The sequence below is a fragment of the Leuciscus leuciscus genome (genome assembly GCF_965113295.1).
Source record: "Leuciscus leuciscus genome assembly, chromosome: 3".
NCBI lineage: Eukaryota > Metazoa > Chordata > Actinopteri > Cypriniformes > Leuciscidae > Leuciscus > Leuciscus leuciscus.
The window spans coordinates 48,711,257-48,732,572 of NC_138727.1; the positions used below are offsets into that span (position 1 = coordinate 48,711,257).

Here is a 21,316-nt window from a genome sequence, read left to right on the forward strand (position 1 = left end):
CGATATATTTTTCACGTATAAAAAAAGGGTCAGTATTTAGTAGTAGTACCGCTTCTTGTAGTTTTATGTTAATGATATATGACGTCAGCGTAACGGTACGGAAGCCGCGCAGATCCAGACTGCGCGATTAACGCGTCCGCCATGAATCAGGCGCCGCCGGTGAAAGAAGAATAACAGCAAGCACACTGATTAAATCCTGCAGAAATCCCGTAGAAACCCGCGGTGAGCCATCCGTTACCGCGACCCGACGTCCATCAGCGCTCGTGCCGCGGCAGAGAGATATACACGCAGATAGACGGACAGAGAGAGCCACTGACTGAAGGTGAGAGCGTTTGGCGGGTTAGCACAGCGGCTAACGGCTACATCAGCGTCTGTGTGTGTTTATTCATCATCTTTACACACGCTCAACACGCACATCTAACCGATTTAATGCGTTTTATTTCATGTGTGATCGGTTAACGCGTCTGATGTAAGCCGGGGAATTGGGTTAAACCGGGCCGCGTAAACACACACACGGCCTACACTCATACACACAGAGATTATACACTTCTACAAATACACAACACAACACACAATAATACACACACAAATACACACTCACGTAGACACACACAAACAAAAACATGTACACACCCTCACACACTCTACACTTGGATCATACACACTCAGTCGTATACTCAATATATATATATATTTATATACTGAGTATATTTATATACGGAGTATATATACATATGTATATGTATGTATGTATATGTATATATATGTATATGTTTGTGTGTAGATATGTAGAGATAGAAAGATAGTCATAATATAGCTTATTAATAGCTTATTAATTAGCTTAAAGAGATAGATACACACTTAAACGCTTATACAAACAACATGCATAGATGCACTAAAAGGGACAGTTCACCCCAAAATGAAAATTCTGTAATTACTCGCCTTCATGTCGTTTTAAACCTGTAACACCTTCGTTCATCCTCGGAACACAAATGAAGATATTTTTGATGAAATCTGAGAGCTTTCTGTCCCTCCATTGACAGGCTACGCAACTACCAGTTCAAGCCCCAGAAAGGTAGTAAAGACACCATTAAAGTAATCCATGTGACTTCAGTGGTTTAACCTCAATTTGATGAAGCGACACGAGTGCTTTGTTCAATTATAATTAACCACTTTACTTAATCTTTTACGCGCGTTGACAAGAGCAGCACGACACATGCGTGTTGTCAACGCGAGAGCAGACGTTACTTGAACGTGCGTTGGAGATTAATAATTAGTAAATAAAGTGGTAAATAGTTTTTTTTGTTGCTCAAACAAAGCACTCGCATTGCTTCACAAATTGAGGTTAAACCACTGAAGTCACATGGATTACTTTAATGATGTCTTTACTACCTTTCTGGGGCTTGAAAGTGGTAGTTGCGTAGCCTGTCAATGGAGGGACAGAAAGCTCTCAGATTTCATAAAAAATATATTCATTTGTATTCCGATTATGAACGAAAGTCTTACAGGTTTAAAACGAGTAAATAATGACACAATTTTCATTTTGGGGTGAACCAGGCTAATCCTTCAGTAAAATAAGTGCACAGTGGGTCCAAAAGTCCACATTGAAACTTGTGAAAGAACGTTTTAGGAATTTGAAAACTGTAAAACAAAGCAATAACATCATGAATGAAGACATTTGAATATTCTGCACCATTTCTATGTGACTAATCAAATGAGTGGCTTCGATCATGTGACTCTTTGTACAGATGGTCTGATGTTCTTCCATTGATGCTGGAGAACATGATCAGGATTTGCTCATGTAGCTCCTGCGCCGCTGCAGACATTATCAAATTCATCTGTTCACATGCAGTGTTCTGCAGGGAACCCGGTTCCTTCGAGACTTTCCTATGGGGTTGTATGATGGGGGGGGTTTCAATTTGTGTAAAATGAAGCCTGTGGTTAACATAACATGACGACACTTTGACGTTATGTTCTACAACGTAAATTACACACGCTCATAGTGAAAACGCACGTTTTGAAGCAGTACGTTTTCAATGAGTGACTAGATAAGACAGCTTGGGGTGTGAGTGTGTGTAATTTCCATTGTGGAAAACGTCAAAGTATCATCAAGTTATGTTTACCACAGGCTTTATTTCCTTAGGAAAATCTGGAAGGATTTATTCTTCCGGGTTCTGACGTCATCCCTGCACCCTCTATATAGTATGCAATGAAACATGTGATATTTAAGGAGATAAATGCAAAAACCCAAGCATTTCATGAGTGTTTGCAGACTTTCGTACGCACTGAAGACTCATTCACACACGGCCCACTCGCACATCCGCAGCCTCCACACATATTCACACTCTCGTCTGCCTCGTTCCCAATTAAACCTGATCAGATGGTGAAGCTGATGTGTGAACCTCCGTCCAGGTGCTCGCGGTGGATTAGCCTGGTTTCTACAATTAAAAAGTGTTTTAAACCGGGTATTAGGTCTGAGTGCATGTGTCTGTGCACGATAGGTTTGTGTGTTGTTTGCTCAATTGTACCAAGAAAGCAGTGATGGTGTTTGTGTGTGTGTATTGGTGTAGGTCACTCATCTGCCTGTGTTTTCTGTTGTGTGTGTGTGTGTGTGTGTGTGTGTGTGTGTGTGTGTGTGTGTGTGTGTGTGTGTGTGTGTGTGTAGCACAGGATGGAGTGGCAGCCGGATGAACAGGGTTTACAGCAGGTGCTCCAGCTGTTGAAGGACTCTCAGTCTCCAGATACGGCCACACAGAGAGCCGTTCAAGAGGTCTGTGCACATCATCACTTCTGATCAATATCAGGATGATCAGTTATATGCCTGTGAAGCTTATTTGTTCAGGTTATCGCTAAATGAAATGGAAAATGTAGCTGTCACAGCCGAACGAATGAACACTGGGCTCTTGGTAATCAAATGTTTAGTATCTGTGTGGTCAATTTTGGGGGTTTCGTCACAGATGTGCACGGTAGTCGTGGATCATATTTTGGGATCGTAGGAATTGGTGTTTTGAAAGGAATTAATACTTCAATTTAGCAAGTATGCAGTAACTTTCAAAAGTGACAGTAGAGACATTGTTAAAGGGATAGTTCACTCAAAAATGAAAATTGTGTCATCACTTACTCAACCTCGTGTTGTTCCAAACCTGTATGGGTTTCTCTGTTCTGTTGAACACAAAAGAAGATATTTTGAAGAATGTCGGTAACCAAACAGTTGATGGACCCCATTGACTTCCATAGTATTTTTTTTTCCCACTATGGAAGTCAATGGGGTCCATCAACTGTTTGGTTACCGACATTCTTCAAAATATCTTCTTTTGTGTTCAACAGAACAGAGAAACCCATACAGGTTTAGAACAACACGAGGTTGAGTAAGTGATGACACAATTTTCATTTTTGAGTGAACTATCCCTTTAATGTTACAAAAAGATTTCTATTTCAAATAAATGCTGTTCTTTTGAGCTTTATATTCATTTTTTTTATAAAATAATATTTGGATGAAAACGTCTGCAAACAAAATGAATAAAATAAAACATTTCTTTCATATGCATCAATATAGCAATTCATACTATTAAACAGTGCTATACTCTAACAGGGTTTTTCCTACAAAATGTGAAAAGCAATGGAGAAATTTTAAATGATGATGATCCATATGATTTGTTGAATCTGACCGTGAATGAGGAATTTAATTCTTCACTCTAATGCCATTTTTCTTTTTCTTTTAAGGATTAAATCAGAAAAACGAACTAGTCTACAGGCATGGTTTTTAGGGAACATAATAGTCCGATTAAAAAGTGCATTAAATATATCCATGATTTTATATTTACTTCAAAATATGTGCAAATGTTAAGATCTAAAATGTAGTGGTAAATGTCTGTTTGGATCTTAATGTCACTGGTCTGATCTCAGATCTGTTCGTTGTCTGGACTTCATCATGATATTTTTGTAACGCTTCCATTAGAAACTGGAGCAGCTGAATCAGTATCCCGACTTCAACAACTATCTCATCTTCGTCCTCACCAGCCTCAAATCCGAAGGTCTGTATGATCCCATCATGCATCAGCTTATCTCGTTTCACACACTCTCTCTCCGGTCACACAAGGAACGTGTCTCTGTGTCTCTGCAGACGAGCCCACCCGTTCTCTGAGCGGTCTGATTCTCAAGAACAACGTGAAGGCTCACTACCAGAACTTCCCCCCGGCTGTGGCCGACTTCATCAAGAGAGAGTGTCTCAACAACATCGGAGACCCGTCCCCGCTCATCCGCGCCACCATCGGTCAGTCCGGATTAAACCCGCCAAACCTCTCTAGAGTGTCTGGCTGAGTTAATTTCATTTGATCAGTTGTAATTAGTGTGTTTTTTTTCTTTTAGAGAAGGATGTATTATCGTAAAGTGAGTAGATATGGGCCGAACAGCTTTTTTTGCGTTATAGTTGAATTGGTGTGTGTGTGTGTGTGTGTGTCCGCAGGTATTCTCATCACTACCATCGCCTCTAAAGGGGAGCTGCAGACATGGCCAGAACTGCTGCCTCAACTCTGCAACCTTCTCAACTCAGAGGATTACAACACCTGCGAGGTGACACAAACACACGCACACACACACACACACACACACACACACACACACACACACACACACACACACACACACACAAATACAATCTCTCTCACACTCACAAACACAATCACACAGACACTCAGAAACACACAACACACACTCACACACACTCACACACACTTACACACACACACACACACACACACACACACACACACACACACACACACACACACACACACACACACACACACACACGTTACAGATTGTTTGCTCATGCTGTTTAAGAAATAGTATACAGTTTATACTGTGCAATAGGCAGTGTGTTAGTATTTCACCCTTAAATATTCCTGTCTATATAGTCTATTATAAATTCATTGTGCTGAAAATAATTGTTTGATAAGTTGTGTCTGCTGATTGCTTTAAAGTCAGCATGAAGTTGCAATAGTCTTTTCTTCCCTATTGTGACGTATATCTGAGTGAAACGGCCTCTCGAACAAGAACAAATGCAGGGCGGGGCTTGATTTTGTTCATGGGGAGTTTATTGGATGGTTGTGGTTTGCTATTGGTGGATCTCATGTGAGTGACAGGTTGCCCCGCCCTCACGCCAGTAAACGCATCATCAGAGAAGAGAAGATGCTGTGAGAGGAAGGGGAAGATAGTTTGATGAAAGATTATGGGGCACATGAATTAAAAAAAATTATGGGCATTGATAAATTTATAATAAATACGGCAATAAAAAAAAAGTCGTCAATTTTGATTTCATTGTGACTAACGTGTGTGTGTGCAGGGTTCTTTCGGTGCGCTGCAGAAGATCTGTGAGGACTCGTCTGAACTGCTGGACAGTGATGCTCTGAATCGACCCCTCAACATCATGATCCCCAAATTCCTGCAGTTCTTCAAACACTGCAGCCCCAAGATCAGGTAAACAACCACGAGCACAGATCTTAGAATTGAATACGGTCTGTTTTATAATGAGTGCCATTATTAATTCACATTCTGTCTTCAGGTCTCATGCCATAGCGTGCGTGAATCAGTTCATTATCGGCAGGGCTCAGGCTCTCATGGACAACATCGACACATTCATAGAGGTGAGTTTGTCACCGATTCCATCCACCAAGAATTATTTCAAGCAGTAACTTTAATCTTGCTCTTGAAGCAGAAAGACTTTTAAAGGTCACACTAACCTTACAAATGAGCTTTTTAAAATTTGCCTTAACACAGTTTGGGTTTTCAGCTCATTTGCAGTCAGACATCATAACCTGTTCAGTGAGTCATCTGAGCTGACTGATTGATTCAGTCTGATTCGATAAAAAGAACCACACGATTCACAATTTGTGAATTACACTGCACATTGATTATGAATGATACTTGTAGACTTTATCAAATCAAAGTTGTAGTAGTGTCTAGAAAGCATACTTTTTAGAAGCCTAGAACGTACTAAACACGAGTACAATTGGGTTCACAGTGCACTATGAATCTGTAGTTATTTCTGTGGTGAAGGCTGAGCTCATCTGTGTTTTTCAGTCTCTGTTTGCGTTGGCGGGTGATGAAGACTGCGAGGTGAGGAAGAACGTGTGCAGAGCTCTGGTCATGCTGTTGGAGGTCCGAATCGACCGTCTGATACCACACATGCACAGCATCATACAGGTGAAACATGCAAACATCTGATGTCACACGAGGCGTTTTACAGTGGATGGGTGGGAGGTTTGAGGCTCATCCGTGTTTCTCCGCAGTACATGCTTCAGCGCACGCAGGATGCAGATGAGAACGTGGCGCTGGAGGCGTGCGAGTTCTGGCTGACTCTAGCGGAGCAGCCCATCTGTAAAGAGGCTCTTTCAGGACACCTGGTCCAGTGAGTACTGCAGGCCATCATCATCACACACACATCTGAGCAGAAACAACACACAGATTAAGCCCTCTGGTCCCCGTTAGGTTCTGTTTGTGAGATCTAATCTGAGCTCGTGTGAGGTGATCTAATGTTAATGTGTTTCCCTACAGACTCATCCCCATCCTGGTGAACGGAATGAAGTATTCTGAGATCGACATCATTTTACTGAAGGTGAGTCACCATATGAGACATAATCTTTGGAGTCAAATCATGTTTATTGCATTAGATAAGGTGCGGTCACATAATCAGTTCCGATACAATTGCAGTATTTATTACAGGGCTCAACATTAAGCCTTGTCATGTGCTTGTCCTTCGGACAAGTAAATGGTTCATTCACTTGTCTGAATAAAAATGATGCCTGTCCTGAAAAAATAGGATTTTTTTTTTTGTGGTGTAAATATTATTTATTCTGAAGCAAAATTCTCATCAGTTTCATCAGCTTTGACATTTAAAACTGCATATCTGTGATATTTACTTTGAGGGCATTTTTTTTTTTACCTTTCAAAGGGCATTTTGTCCTAATCTTATTAAATATATGCTCCATCTTTCATCTTAAATTCTTAAATTTGATCAATAAATTCAATTAGAATACCAAACAAATTAAATAATTTGTACAACTGCATTAAATGATGTAATGAGATTATTTTAAATATTTTTTAAAAATACAAATAAGAAATGAAGAGTGATACTTGTAAACATGAAACTAAACCCTCCAGTAGGTGGCGGCAAGTGACCGTTTTACTGAATGATTCATTCATTCAAACTAGGGCTGTCACGATGTTAGATTTTTCACACCACGGTTATTGTGGCCAAAAGAATTCACGATATCGATATATCGCGATATCTATAAAATCTATTTCGGGTAGTTATCAGTCAAATTCATTTTTACTTTGTTTATATAGTTTTTCTTTTTTACCCAACAAACATAAGGATACTGATAGACAAGGCACATGCATTTTTTACTTCTTGCGTACTCAATCTATGGCAAATTCTTGTGAAGGAAGACAAGCATGTGAAGTTTATCTGGTTTCAAACTGAAGCAAAACACTGTCTGAAGATTTCCTGAAGAACTGAAAAGCTCTTAAACCTATTGTTGCACCGGCGCCAATAAAGTCATGCAGATAGCAGATTTGAATAAAAAAATCAAGTGCAAATACAAATACAAAAATAAGATGAGTGAAGAAAACGGGGTTCTTAATTTTAATAATCACCCTTTATTAATATATGAACACAGAAACCCCCTGTTAACAGTTAATGTCACGTTTCCCATTCCATGACTAGTAAAATAATAGCCGCGTCGCGTCTATGACAACTCGAGGTATCGCACACGCACGCGCGTCTCAGTTTATGGCCAGCAATATCATTGTTTAAGGACATTATGGAATTGAGAGAATGTCTGTACTATGTTATGAATACACTGTACAATTAAATAATAGTTGCTGAGTCTGTGATCTGAACACTTTACCTCAGAGCGTCCGTTAACTGAATGAATTGAGAATATCACCTGAAAATCCGATAACATCAGCAATTTTAATTCAAGCAGCTGATTTCTGTAAATTAATGTAAAATTTACAGAATTTTAATTTGAATATACTGTATATTGCAGCACAGGGTAAAATAATTTACGATGATTTGAGACAAATATAATGTAAAGTTAATATAAAACGATGTAAATGACGCTCTGTGTCGCGGCAGGATTTTGAACATGGTCCTGAGCCGTTGCTGGGCATCGCGGCCACCGGTGTGTGTAGCCTACACTCATAGAGAATGTGTTCGAATTTTAAAGACGTGGCGCTGCGCTTCTCGTCCGGTGTGCGACCACCTTTAAGATGCTGTTTTCTTTGAAGCCGAAGAACTCTGTTCTTAATACTGGCGAGCTTACTTTTTTCGGGTGTAGACAGTGTTCCACTCTAGCTGCGCGGGCGCGGACGAGCGCTGCGTCGTCTTCTTATTTGACAGGTGTCAGCGGGTGCAATACTGCCACCTGAGAGGTCAACCAGGTACTGGCGCTGGAGTATTTACGTGTCATGTTATCATAAGAGTCCTATTCATTTTAAACATTGTGGTTATCGCCAATACCGGTATATTGTCACACTCTAAATTAACACGATGTCGATATTTCATGCTTTGAATATCACGATTATCGTCAACACCGGTATATTGCGACACCCCTAATTCAAACGATTCGTTCAAACGGCTGATTCATTAAAAAATGAGCCAGTTGTTAATTTAAAACGCTGAATTGTTCAGTAATGAAAAAATGTTTGTGAGATGCGCAATGGTTCTGCTGTGATCTTTGTTTGGAACTATGTTTCCACAAATTACGGTCGTGTTGTATGTTCATTTTTGTGTGCCTGCAAAGACAACTAAATAGAAAGACGATTCTAGATCTGCAAAATTGGGATTTAAGTATCAATATTGGAACTAATGGATTTTGATACCCAGCCCTACTAATTGATCTAGATCTCCTGAGAAGTGAGCACTATGTAGGGAGCGTGTGAATCAGAATGCAGCTGCAGTGTGTCTTTGTGTGTGTCTCAGGGTGATGTAGAGGAGGACGACAACGTTCCTGACAGCGAGCAGGACATCAAGCCTCGCTTCCACAAGTCACGCACCGTCACGCTGCAGCACGAGGGAGGAGAAGGAGAGGAGGGCGAGGACATCGATGAAGATGAGGATGACGACGATGACACGCTGTCTGACTGGAACCTACGTGAGTAAACCGACCAATCAGAGCGCTCTTGCTGGAAATGTTCTTTTGCGTGTATGTATATCATTTCATTTGCAACATAAGCACTGTTATTAATCTGACTCGGGCTGAATAATGACACTATTGCTTTCTGTAAAGCTGCATATAACTGAATTGACCTTGCTTCGAAATTGTTGAAATTTACAGTTATTGATCTAAACTAAATCAACACTGAAAATGTGTAAAAAAAAGGTGACTTGACTTGTATATGTTGTTGTGTGTTCACAGGGAAGTGTTCTGCGGCGGCGCTGGACGTGTTGGCTAACGTCTTTCGGGATGAGCTGCTGCCGCACTTGTTGCCGCTGCTGAAGGGTTTGTTGTTCCACCCGGACTGGGTCATCAAAGAGTCTGGGATACTGGTGCTGGGAGCCATCGCTGAAGGTCTGCATCACACACACACTCACTCATTTCACACAATTTTGTTTTGTGTTTATGTTGTAATATGGTTGTAAGAGTGCATATCTTATTTAACTTTGTACTTACTCAGCTCATAAAAAAAAAAGGTTAAAGACATTTCAAAATAAAAGTCCCGGTGTAATTCAGGCTTGTTTATAGAGGTGGCAATCTTTTAGTCCCTCACGATTCTATTCGAATCCATTCTTGAGGCCACGATTTCAAATTTCAAATTAAAATTTCAATTCAATATGTGCATTTTGATTGTAGTTTTTGTTACTTTTCTTATTTGATTCGATGGACAGTTTAATAGGTCTAGAAGGGAAAAAAATCCTACTATATTAAATGTGAACCTTGACATTTATTTAGTTTTTCTTCCCATTTTAGTCAACCCAATATTATAAAACAAATGCCCTTTAAGCTGACTACAATCATTACACAGTCTTCTGTATTAAAGTGAGGCAGAACATTTTTCTTTTATTTTTTATATAAAAAATAGGAACAAAGAAGCAAATTACAAACAATAGGACAAACTTGATAGAAAAAATATACAAATTAAATAAACGTAAAATTTTTCTGGTACAGTAGCAGAGGTTTATGTAACATGTAGTAAGAAATACTACCTAAATTGAATAATCAAATTAATCAAAATAAAACACTGTATACTCTTCACTGTATGAATCAAATATAAATTGATTCATATTAACGATAAAAAAGTGATTCAGTCAAAAGCAGTGAGTGATTTTTATTATGACAACCGTTTATGAGGCTGCTGTCCCTTTAAGAATGAATGCACGGATATAGTTACACCTGATTTTCTCCCATTTGTTTTCGTTCGCGTAGGACAAAAAGGTGTTAAAGACTTGAATTTGATTTAAAAAACTCTGCAGACGCCCTGAATTAACTGAATGCTCTGTCTCTGTCAGGCTGCATGCAGGGAATGGTACCGTACCTGCCCGAGCTCATCCCACACCTGATCCAGTGTCTGTGTGATAAGAAGGCTCTGGTTCGATCCATCGCCTGCTGGACGCTCAGCCGCTATGCACACTGGGTAGTGAGCCAGCCGCCGGACGCCCACCTCAAACCACTCATGACAGAACTGCTCAAACGCATCCTGGACGGCAACAAGAGGGTGCAGGAGGCCGCCTGCAGGTGTGTTTGAAACAATGCTTGTTTGTTTAGAGCTGAATAATTTTGGATAAGGCTGTGAGACTAATCGAAATTGTAATAAAATCGCGATGAGCATGCGCGGTTTCTAAACCGCAGAAAGCATGATTTTTCCACCAGTCCCCAGGGGGCCGTTCACAGGTCGGGTCTTTTGCGCTCTGAAGTTTGTTATTTTAAACGTAGACGCGTGACATGCATTCTCAAATAGACAGTGGAGCGACGTGGAAGAAACGGGTAAGGAGAATTCAGGGCATGATAAGTACCAAAAAAATCAAGATCTGGGGTTTGGGGATATTTTGGATACAGGAGTGATGATGTATCAGAGCCAGGTAATTTGCAAGACCTGTCAAACCATAAATGCGGCAAGAGCATTTACAACGGCAACAGTATCAAGAGCCATTTACATAGAATGCGGAGTTTAAATTTTTTTTTTAATAACCGACGATATCACACATTTTTGCAAACATATGGTGCCTGCAAATATGGGCAATAAAGCCGGCTTCCAAAAAAAATCATAAGGAAATATTGTTTTAAAATCGTGATTACAATCGAAATCACAATATTGATCAAAAAAGCGTGATAGTATTTCTTTACCATATCGCACAACCCCCATTTTGGAGTAATAAAGTAACGCTGTAATGTTTTTTTTCAGTGCATTTGCGACTCTGGAGGAGGAGGCGTGCACCGAGCTGGTTCCATATCTCAGTTTCATTTTGGACACTCTGGTGTTTGCGTTCGGGAAATATCAGCACAAGAACCTTCTGATCCTCTACGACGCCATCGGCACCCTGGCAGACTCCGTCGGCCATCATCTGAACCAACCGGTGACAACACAATTTCCCACCTATTTAACAAACCGCCTTTTTACACAGTCACTTTAAAGTTCGATTATTTTTTGTTTTTGAAAAGTCATTTCTTTGCGTTTGTTTGATCAAGTAATATTGTGAAATATTTTTACAATGTAAAATAACTGTTTTCTATGTGAATATATTCTAAAATGTAATTTATTCCTGTGATCAAAGCTGAATTTTCAGCATCATTACTCCAGTCCTCAGTGTCACATGATTCTTCAGAAATCACTCTAATATGATGATTTGATGCTCAAGAAATATTTCTGATTATTATTAGTATTTATTTGAAATAGAAAACAGTAACATAAATGTCTTTACTGCAATTGAATGCATCCCAATAGTGCACGTTTGCACACGTAGAGCTCAGTGGTGTGATCTTGTGTTGTGTGAACAGGAATACATCCAGAAACTGATGCCTCCTCTCATCCAGAAGTGGAATGAATTGAAAGACGAGGATAAAGACCTGTTTCCCCTGCTGGAGGTGAGACACTCAGACCAGAGTGAAAGCCTTCGTTTCATAGTTTTTGTCATGACACATAATGGTAGATTCATTTTTAAAGATAAAACAAAGAAATGGCCCTCATTTCTTCTGTGTTTTGTGTGTGCGTAGTGTTTGTCGTCTGTGGCTACAGCGTTGCAGAGCGGTTTCCTGCCGTACTGCGAGCCCGTCTATCAGCGCTGTGTTACTCTGGTGCAGAAAACACTCGCACAAGCCATGGTGAGAACACACACTTTGTTCAAGCACACATATGCATGTACATCAGTGAACCACAGAGTCATTAACCCACCCCTTTGTTTGTGTGTGCGCAGATGTACAGCCAGCAGCCGGATCAGTACGAGGCTCCAGATAAGGACTTCATGATCGTGGCTCTGGATCTGCTGAGTGGTCTGGCCGAGGGTCTCGGGGGTCATGTGGACCAGCTAGTTGCCCGTAGCAACATCATGACCCTTCTGTTCCAGTGTATGCAGGTACAGTGTGTGAGAGGGGTGAAAAATATGCTGGAGGTGTTCCCATTTTTATTTAAATAATTTACAATATTATATAAAATAAATGTATTCTAATTACTTAAATATTTAATATATTATAAATTGATGTTTCATGTTATTGTATTTATATCCACTGTTATTATTATGATTATGTGATTTATATTGTTATAAAACAAATTTATTTTAATAAAACTGATCATTTTAACTTTATATTATTTACTATATTACTCGTATTTGTTTTATGATTGTTTATATTATTATTATAATTTTTTGAATTTACAATGTTATATGTATTATTACTATAATAAATGCATATTATACTTTTATTTGTTTTATTGCTGATGTCATGTTAATATTTATTTGAGTGTGTGTATATATATATATATATATATATATATATATATATATATATATATATATATATATATATATATTAGTTATTTGAAATATTTACTATATTTTAAAATAAATGTATTATTTAAAACTTAATTTTTTCCCCAATATAATTTACGATATTATGCATCTATTTTATGTTGTTTTATTTGAAGTAACTATATTGTTATAAAATAAATTCATTTTAATAAAATGGATCATTTTAATATATTTACTAAATTACACATTTGTTTTGATTTAGTATATATTATGAATTAATTTTGTTTATTATAATTACAATATTTAATTGACTATTATACATTTATTTATTTTATTGTTTGTATTTATTTTATTTATTTATTTCAATTAACTATATTGTTATAAAATAATAGATTATTATATTTTTATTTGTTTTATATGTATGTGTTTTTTTAATTTAATACTTCATATTTATCTTTTACATATATTATTTACTATATTATGCATTTATTTGTTTTATATTGTTTTTGTTATTTTAATAATTATGTATTTTAATATTTTTATTATTATTACTATTGTTATCAAATAAATAATAATAAATAATGAATGTAGTTGTACTGTTGTACAAATAAAGAGTGACTCTGTTGTGTGTAGGACACGATGCCTGAGGTGAGACAGAGCTCGTTCGCTCTGCTGGGTGATCTGACCAAGGCCTGCTTTCCACACGTCAAACCCTGCATCGGTACGACGACACCTGATCATCCGATCCGCATCATACACCCTTACATGCTTATTCACATGATTTAATCTTGGAAACTGTGTGTGTGTGTGTGTTTAGCGGAGTTCATGCCCATCCTGGGGACGAATCTGAACCCTGAGTTCATCTCGGTGTGTAATAACGCCACCTGGGCCATCGGAGAGATCTGCATGCAGATGGGTGAGGATCATCGCACGCATCACTGGATTAGAATGACATCATCAGAGATTTTAGAACCGTAGAATTTGAAGGTGTGTTTGAGTGAATTCGTAGTGAGGTGATTGTGACCCCTGGATCATGTGTTGTCGTAGGTGTGGAGATGCAGCCGTATGTGTCTCTGGTTCTTCCTCACCTGGTGGAGATCATCAACAGACCCAACACTCCCAAAACCCTGCTGGAGAACACGGGTATGACCTCTGACCTTATCCATCACTTACCTTACACACAGCTGATCAATAATCCTAACCCTAACTCCTGTTTACAGCCATCACGATTGGTCGCCTCGGTTACGTCTGTCCACAGGAAGTGGCTCCCATGTTGCAACAGTTCATCAGACCCTGGTGAGTCACTACATCTACAAGTTTTTTGGAAGAATTAATACAGCAAGGGTGCATTAAACTGATCAAAATGGACAATTAAGGAATTTATAATAGGATTTCTATAAAAAGTGCTGTTCTTATGAACTTTCTATTCATCAAAGAACCATTAAGAAAATGTAAAAAAAAAAGTACCCCCTCAAAAATATGAAGCAGCACTACTGTTTTCAACATTGATCATAATAAGAAATGTTTATTGAGAATAAAAATGATCATATCAGAATTATTTACAAATCTTATCAACCTAAAACTTTTGTTGGTAAGTTAATTTGAATTCTTAATAATTGTATTCCATTTTTGGTTAATACATTTCTTAAGACAGGCTTAACTATTAATACCAGCTAAGCTATATATTTTTGATTGTCTTTTTGCAGGTGCACTTCGTTGCGAAACATCAGAGATAATGAAGAAAAGGACTCCGCCTTCAGAGGCATCTGCGTGATGATTGGTGTAAATCCTGGCGGCGTGGTCCAGGTCAGTTCTGATACAGGGCTCCAGACTGCGACCAAATGGTCGCATTTTGCGACCAAAATTTGAGAGTGTGCGACTGAATTTTTCATCCAGTCGCACATGTGCGACCAGTAAATTTGTTTTGTTTTTACACGTTAAACGGAAGGGGCGCGTCAGTGAATCCGGAATGTGTGGCAGGCCAATGAGTGTGAGAAGAATTGGGAATGGCCACTGTAACTGGCTAATGTGTGGAGGGGGAGGGTCCTAGAGATAATCGAGCGCGCGTAAACGTCCGTGGGAAGGAGACGGAGACAAATATCAATGTCACAGACACAGCTGGATGATGATTCAGAATCAGAGGTTTGTGAGGTGATAAAGGCCCGAACCCACCATTTTCGGGAAGACTGGCTGCGAGAATTCAGCTGGTTGAGGTACTGTAAGGAGACGAACTTAATGAACTGCGAATGTTGCAGTCGCTACCCCAGAACTGCAGGGAAAATGAAGTTTGCAGACAGTGCAGGCACTTCGCAGTTTAAACACAATATGCTAGTTAGACACATTCTCAGCCTCAAGCATAGAGTATTCCGTGACATGTTAATAAATCAAAACAAAATGAAAGCGGAAAAAAAACTGCGCTACTCATTTCTGCGTCACGGACCGTTTAATAGTTCGAACCAATAATAGACAGCGCAGAGCTTCTCTCGCCAGTCGCGGGCGGATCTCGATCACGCAACACCGTCACATCGTGGACATCCAGTGAAGAAATCCATTGAGTTCGCGACAGAATTAATAACATCGTTGCGAGATCCAGTGAGAAACATTCAGATTCAACGCAGAATTCTCTGTTATAAACCATATCAGATCAAACAGCGCTAACGTGGAAACCAGGAGAAACATCGTGCCATGAACGAACAAGTTATAGAAGGCTTTAGGTCCACAGATCAGCAACATTCACCATGGATTTAATGTAGTAACACTAACTGTAACGGTATACTGTGGTTATAACAGTAGCCTACACATATCTTTTTCCAGCACTTCAAAACTATAATATCATATTTAAATGTTATTTTTAATGTGTTGACCAAAACATTTTTTGTTCAACCTTTAAAGATTGTCTCTATTTATAAAACTAAAAGTTTCAAGAAGTAGGAAAACTCACACTTATTTAAAAAAATAAATAAAATAAAATTACCATTGTGAACATAGCTGCTGAGGGCGCTTATTGGCTATTTTCAATCCCTAATATCAATTTTGTCACTCATTTTGCTATTGAATTAATATTAAGACATTATGAATGATAATAGTTCAAGTTAATTTTATCTACACTTCAAATTAAGCTCAGTGCTTTGTCATCCCACAGTGCTACCAGATACTTTCTGTAGAACTTAGTGCCGCTGCCCTCAAATGTTAGTCTGGAGCCCTCTGAACTTAAAATAAAACTGCACATTGTAATTTCTGTACGTTAAGTCTATTTATTATCAAAGCATTTGTCAGTAATACAGTTATTTTTGGGGGAAATGTGAATAATTGCATTGCAAGGTGATTTAAGATGTGCCCCTAAATTTTCTGCTTGCGCTCCTAAAATTTTAAGTCAGGGGCTACAGCGCTCCTAATAAAAAAAGTTAGTCTGGAGCCCTGTGATACTCCGACTCCATTGTGATTGACACTGATGTTACTCATCCGTTCATCCCTTCATCACTCATTTCCTTTCGTCTGTCTCTCCTTCCACAGGATTTCATCTTCTTCTGTGATGCGGTGGCCTCCTGGGTCAACCCGAAAGATGACCTGAGGGACATGTTCTACAAGGTTAGACAGGGGTGTAACGATACCCTCATGTCACGATTCGATACATATCACGATACTGAACTCACGATACGATATTATTGCGATTCTCCAAGACATTTGGTAAAAGGTTAACAAAAAATGCACTGTTGATTCAAATGCTAAATTTGATATTACATTGTGGGTGTAAATGAGTATCTTGGACTTGGTGCTGGAAACCCAATGCACAGGACAATAGAGACACCAGAATAAAAATATTCATGATTTTGAAGCTGCAAATACTGAATTATTTTAGACTCTATCACTGACTAGATATATTTACAATAATGTAGGCCACTTTTTGGCATCTGGCATTATCAGGAGCCATAAATATTCACCCATTGCATTATTATACATTATATTCAACATAATATATAGTAGTTTAATGTAGTACTGACACTAAAACTCTGAAAACTTCTCACACAGTAATTTTTATTTTGGTTGAACTATCCATGATACATATTGTTGCACTTTTGTATTGCGATATATTGTGACACTATATATTCTTACACCCCATTAGACACGCATGGAGCTGCGTAACATCAAAAATGTCAGCACTATAAAAGATTTGAGTTGTTAAATGAGGTCATGTGTCTGTAGATCCTACACGGTTTTAAGGACCAGGTCGGAGAGGAGAACTGGCAGCAGTTCTCGGAGCAGTTCCCGCCCATCCTGAAGGAACGCCTCTCTGCATGCTATGGCGTGTAGCCCCGCCCCTCTGCTTCACACACAGCACACGCTGTCAGGTGAGTGTACTAGAGTAAACCATCACTCCCTGTATATCTGCAGTACGTGGCAGATAACAGGCCTGCACTTCATTTGAACATTGCACCGCCGTTCATTTGCGTAGTTAAACTGATAAACTGTCGTAGAAATCAACCTTTTTTAAATGACTGTCTGATGGCTATTTTTAATATTTCATTTTTGTTTTTTTCTTAATTATTGGACTACAAAAATAAAAAGATAGTATCATAAAACACAATTAATATAATGTGACTGTACCCAAATATATTAATTTGAAGATTTTTTTTTTTTATTATTAATTATAAATATTTTTAAATAATAACATGCATGCCATTATATTTATGCATCAAAATTGTTTTGAAATCTAAATTTATTGGGAACACTTTACATTAAGTTTTCATTTGTTATCATGAGTTAACTGCATTAGTTATGAAATAACAATGAACAATACTTCTACAGCATTTATTAATTTTAGCTAATGTTAATCTCAACATTTACTAATGCATTTTATCATCAAAATGTGTATGTTAACATTACTTAAAAATGTGTATTTTTTTTATTAACTATCATTAAGAAAGTTTAATAAATGCTCTATTAAGATATTGTTCATTGTTAATACATTAATTAATGTCAACAAATGAGACCTTATTGTAAAGTGTCACCAATGTATTTTTATATTTGTTCTAGGCTACATTTAACTTAAGCTTAAAATTCTATACAGTTTTTAATGAATAATGTTTGGCTGTTATATCAATTAATTTCAACATGCTTTTTAAAAATGTATTTAAGAACAAATTGGTAATTTATCAGTAGACGTGCTATTAAAGAAACGATAACAGTTTAAGTTTAAAGTGAATGAGTAAAAGGATATCAGTCAAACTGACTGTTGCATCACTGACAGACACCGATTATGTCATCTTATATTAGCATCTGTCACTGAAAAAACAAAAATGATTAGTTCAAATAAAGTGTGAATATTGGTTAAAAAAATTAATCAATTATCAGTAAAACGGGATACTGGTCTGTCACAACATTTACTGTTGCTGCTTATGTCACCTTCATCTGCCCACATTCACTTACAGGACATTAAAGGGTTAGTTCACCCAAAAATGAAAATTCTGTCAGTAATTACTCACCCTCATGTTGTTCCAACCGCGTAAGACCTTCGTTCATCTTCGGAACACAAATTAAGATATTTTTGATGAAATCTGAGAGCTGATCACTTCTCCGTAGGCTGCTAGGTGGCCCAAACTTGCTGGCCCAGAAAAGTTATTAAAGAGATCGTTAATATAGTCCAAGTGACTACAGTGGCTCAATCTTAAGTATATCAAGCGACGAGAATACTTTTTGTGCGCAAAAACAAACAAAAATAACGACTTTATTCCACTATTCATTTCCTTCTCTCTGGGCCTCGTAGTGTTTTTGCGCAGCGCGTCTGTGTTACACGTCACCACGTAGGCTCACTATTGGCCGACGCTGGTCATGTGTGTGACGCGCAGCGCAAAAAACACTACGCGAACCAACTAGTGGCCCAGAGAGAAGTAAATGAATAGTGGAATAAAGTCGTTATTTTTGTTTGTTTTTGCGCACAAAAAGTATTCTCGTCGCTTGATATACTTAAGATTGAGCCACTGTAGTCACTTGGACTATATTAACGATCTCTTTAATAACTTTTCTGGGCCAGCAAGTTTGGGCCACCTAGCAGCCTACGGAGAAGTGATCAGCTCTCAGATTTCATCAAAAATATCTTAATTTGTGTTCCGAAGATGAACGAAAGTCTTACGCGGTTGGAACAACATGAGGGTGAGTAATTACTGACAGAATTTTCATTTTTGGGTGAACTATCCCTTTAAAGAACTTCTAAAAGAATAGATATAATCTGTTATAAAATATCAGTCAAGCCAATAACAGACTAAATAAAGTGTGAATATCGTAAAAAGAAATGATCAATAAAACAGATTACAGACGCGATTGTGTCATCTTATATCAGCATCTGTCATCGAAATAATACGAATAATAACAGATTAAATAAAGTGTAAATATCGGTAAAAAACATTGAATTATCGGTGAAACGGGTTACAGGTCTGTCGCAACATTGACTGTTGCTGCCTTTAAATATCCCGTAGAGTGTCTGTGGGAAAATAAAGTCGACATGAATCAAAATTTACCTTATTTACTTGTTAGTGCACATTACTAGTCTTGTGGTGAACAATTCATCCCTGCAAGTTGATGCACAAAAAAAATTTTTTTTTGTCTTTGTAATCTCTAATCAAAATCTGAAAATGTACTTCCCCTCTGGAATGCCCTTCCTTTTCTGATGAGACGGTTCGGGTAGAACGTCAAACCGATAATCGGTCCAAAATAAAAAAAAATGCTAGAATCTACTAATGTCAAGTCTAATCTATTCCCTGAGGATAAAAACAAGCCATGCCCCCTTTTTTTCTCATTCAATATTCCGTTTCAAACGTCATAATACTGAAGTCAGTCGCAACTTCAGTTTCATGCAAATTTGTTAAAGATTAGGTATAAAATAATTGTCAAACCGATAATCGGTCCAAAATAAAAAAAATGCTAGAATCTACTTTGCTCTTATTTGTCCAATCTCTTCCCTGAGGGTAAAAACAAGCCATTCCCCCTTTTTTTTTTCTCTTTCAATATTCCGTTTCACTCAGAAAATACGTCAAAATACTGAAGTCAGACACAAGGTTTATGCATATTTGTTAAAGATTAGGTATAAAAGTAATTGTGAAATCGATAATCGGTCCAAAAAAATAAATGCTAGAATCTACTTTGCTCTTATTTGTCTCTCTTTCTTTCTGTTTCTTTCAGTTGAACCTTTAGGAGGGGGGAACTCATCCATCTGTGTATTGCACTGCCCTGATCATGGGGGAGAGGGACGCGATTGGCCGCTCCGCCTGACGGACAGATCCCACGCCCTTTGTGTGTCCATGAGGGTGGGTGGGTGGGTGGGAGGGGGGAGGGGACTCCTCTAGTTAACTGCAGAATGCACCCAATCACGGGGAATAAACCTAAAAACGTAGGGAAGACGAGAGATAGTGTAACCGAGGGAGAGCGAAAACTTAAGAGAGCGGGAGGGAGGTCGTAGGTTTAACGGGAGGGAGGTATAGACAGTTATCTGGGAAATTAAGATTAAGATTAGGGAGGGAAGCTAGACAGCAACTGTTATACAACTTTTTTTAATCTCAAGTTAATCCCAGGCATAAGAATCAAACGCATTCACACGCAGACTGACCATAGAAACTCTTGCACATGAAGTTGCAATAACTACGAGCGGCCTGCGGTGCCAGCGCTGCCGTAGCAATAGCATAATCAGACTTTAACACTGAGACTATCTAGGAAAGACTAGCGTCGTTTTTCTTTTTTTAATAATTACCATTGAGGAAACGAAGAAAAAAAAAAAAGATGGTTAGCGCGCTATCGCGAATTTGTGTTTATGATCGTTAGTAAGGGAGCATTTATGAATTCACAGTTTTCATCATCATCCTCATCGGCTTTGTCGTCGTCCTGTCCGATTGTCGTCATGATTCTCTGCTTGCGTCTCTTATGCGTATCGTTTCTTTTACAATGTTTCTTCTCACTTTTTTGCGTAGTTGGCTTGTAGTTTTTTCCTGGGCTTGGTCAGTGTTCGCTGTTGAAACTCATCGTAGTTTACAGATTTCAATCACACCGTAGTTTAATCTTGTCGTGATTTTGAGAGATTCGGTCTCGTCGTGAAGGAGCTGGAACGGAAACTCCACAGTATAACGATCATGTCTTGCGTTATGTGTGTGTGTGTGTGTGTGTAACGGTAGCTGTGTTGGGAGCTTTTAAGTGTTATGTTAGTGTCATTGCCATGTATTTTTTTCGTATACGTGTATTCTGCGTTAATAGATTGTTAATTGTTTTAAGGTACCTTACACTTGACTCCTGGACCCCTATTGACCTGTAAACTGTGACCAACAATGTGTGCGCGCTTGTGAGTGTGTGTATGAATGTATTTGTACC

At 38.4% G+C, this 21,316-nt stretch overlaps 1 protein-coding gene across 2 annotated transcripts; it reads left to right on the forward strand.

Annotated features, from left to right (window-relative positions):
- The first annotated feature begins 111 nt into the window (after positions 1 to 111).
- tnpo2b (transportin 2b) lies at positions 112 to 20,808 on the forward strand. 2 transcript variants are annotated; one of them, XM_082164446.1, is made up of 25 exons: positions 112 to 322; positions 2,671 to 2,770; positions 3,959 to 4,034; positions 4,124 to 4,273; positions 4,466 to 4,572; positions 5,345 to 5,478; positions 5,564 to 5,645; positions 6,082 to 6,204; positions 6,291 to 6,409; positions 6,556 to 6,616; positions 8,987 to 9,158; positions 9,423 to 9,575; positions 10,514 to 10,739; positions 11,407 to 11,578; positions 12,000 to 12,086; positions 12,216 to 12,323; positions 12,416 to 12,574; positions 13,598 to 13,685; positions 13,782 to 13,880; positions 14,012 to 14,107; positions 14,185 to 14,260; positions 14,671 to 14,770; positions 16,478 to 16,552; positions 17,168 to 17,313; positions 20,141 to 20,808. In XM_082164446.1, the coding sequence occupies exons 2-24, from the start codon at positions 2,672 to 2,674 to the stop codon at positions 17,273 to 17,275; spliced, it is 2,670 nt and encodes an 889-aa protein (XP_082020572.1). In that variant the 5' UTR covers positions 112 to 322; position 2,671; the 3' UTR covers positions 17,276 to 17,313; positions 20,141 to 20,808. The 2 variants fall into 2 exon arrangements, with proteins under 2 accessions (XP_082020572.1, XP_082020573.1); XM_082164447.1 differs by lacking the exons at positions 17,168 to 17,313; positions 20,141 to 20,808 and having other exon boundaries at positions 14,671 to 14,778; positions 16,385 to 16,529.
- The last annotated feature ends 508 nt before the right edge of the window (positions 20,809 to 21,316 follow it).

Coding starts and splice junctions, on each gene's coding strand:
- tnpo2b (XM_082164446.1), top strand. CDS start 2,672: ATGGAGTGGCAGCCGGATGAACAGGGTTTACAGCAGGTGCTCCAGCTG. Junction 2,771..3,958: donor CACAGAGAGCCGTTCAAGAG/GTCTGTGCACAT, acceptor CGCTTCCATTAG/AAACTGGAGCAGCTGAATCA. Junction 6,617..8,986: donor TCGACATCATTTTACTGAAG/GTGAGTCACCAT, acceptor TGTGTGTCTCAG/GGTGATGTAGAGGAGGACGA.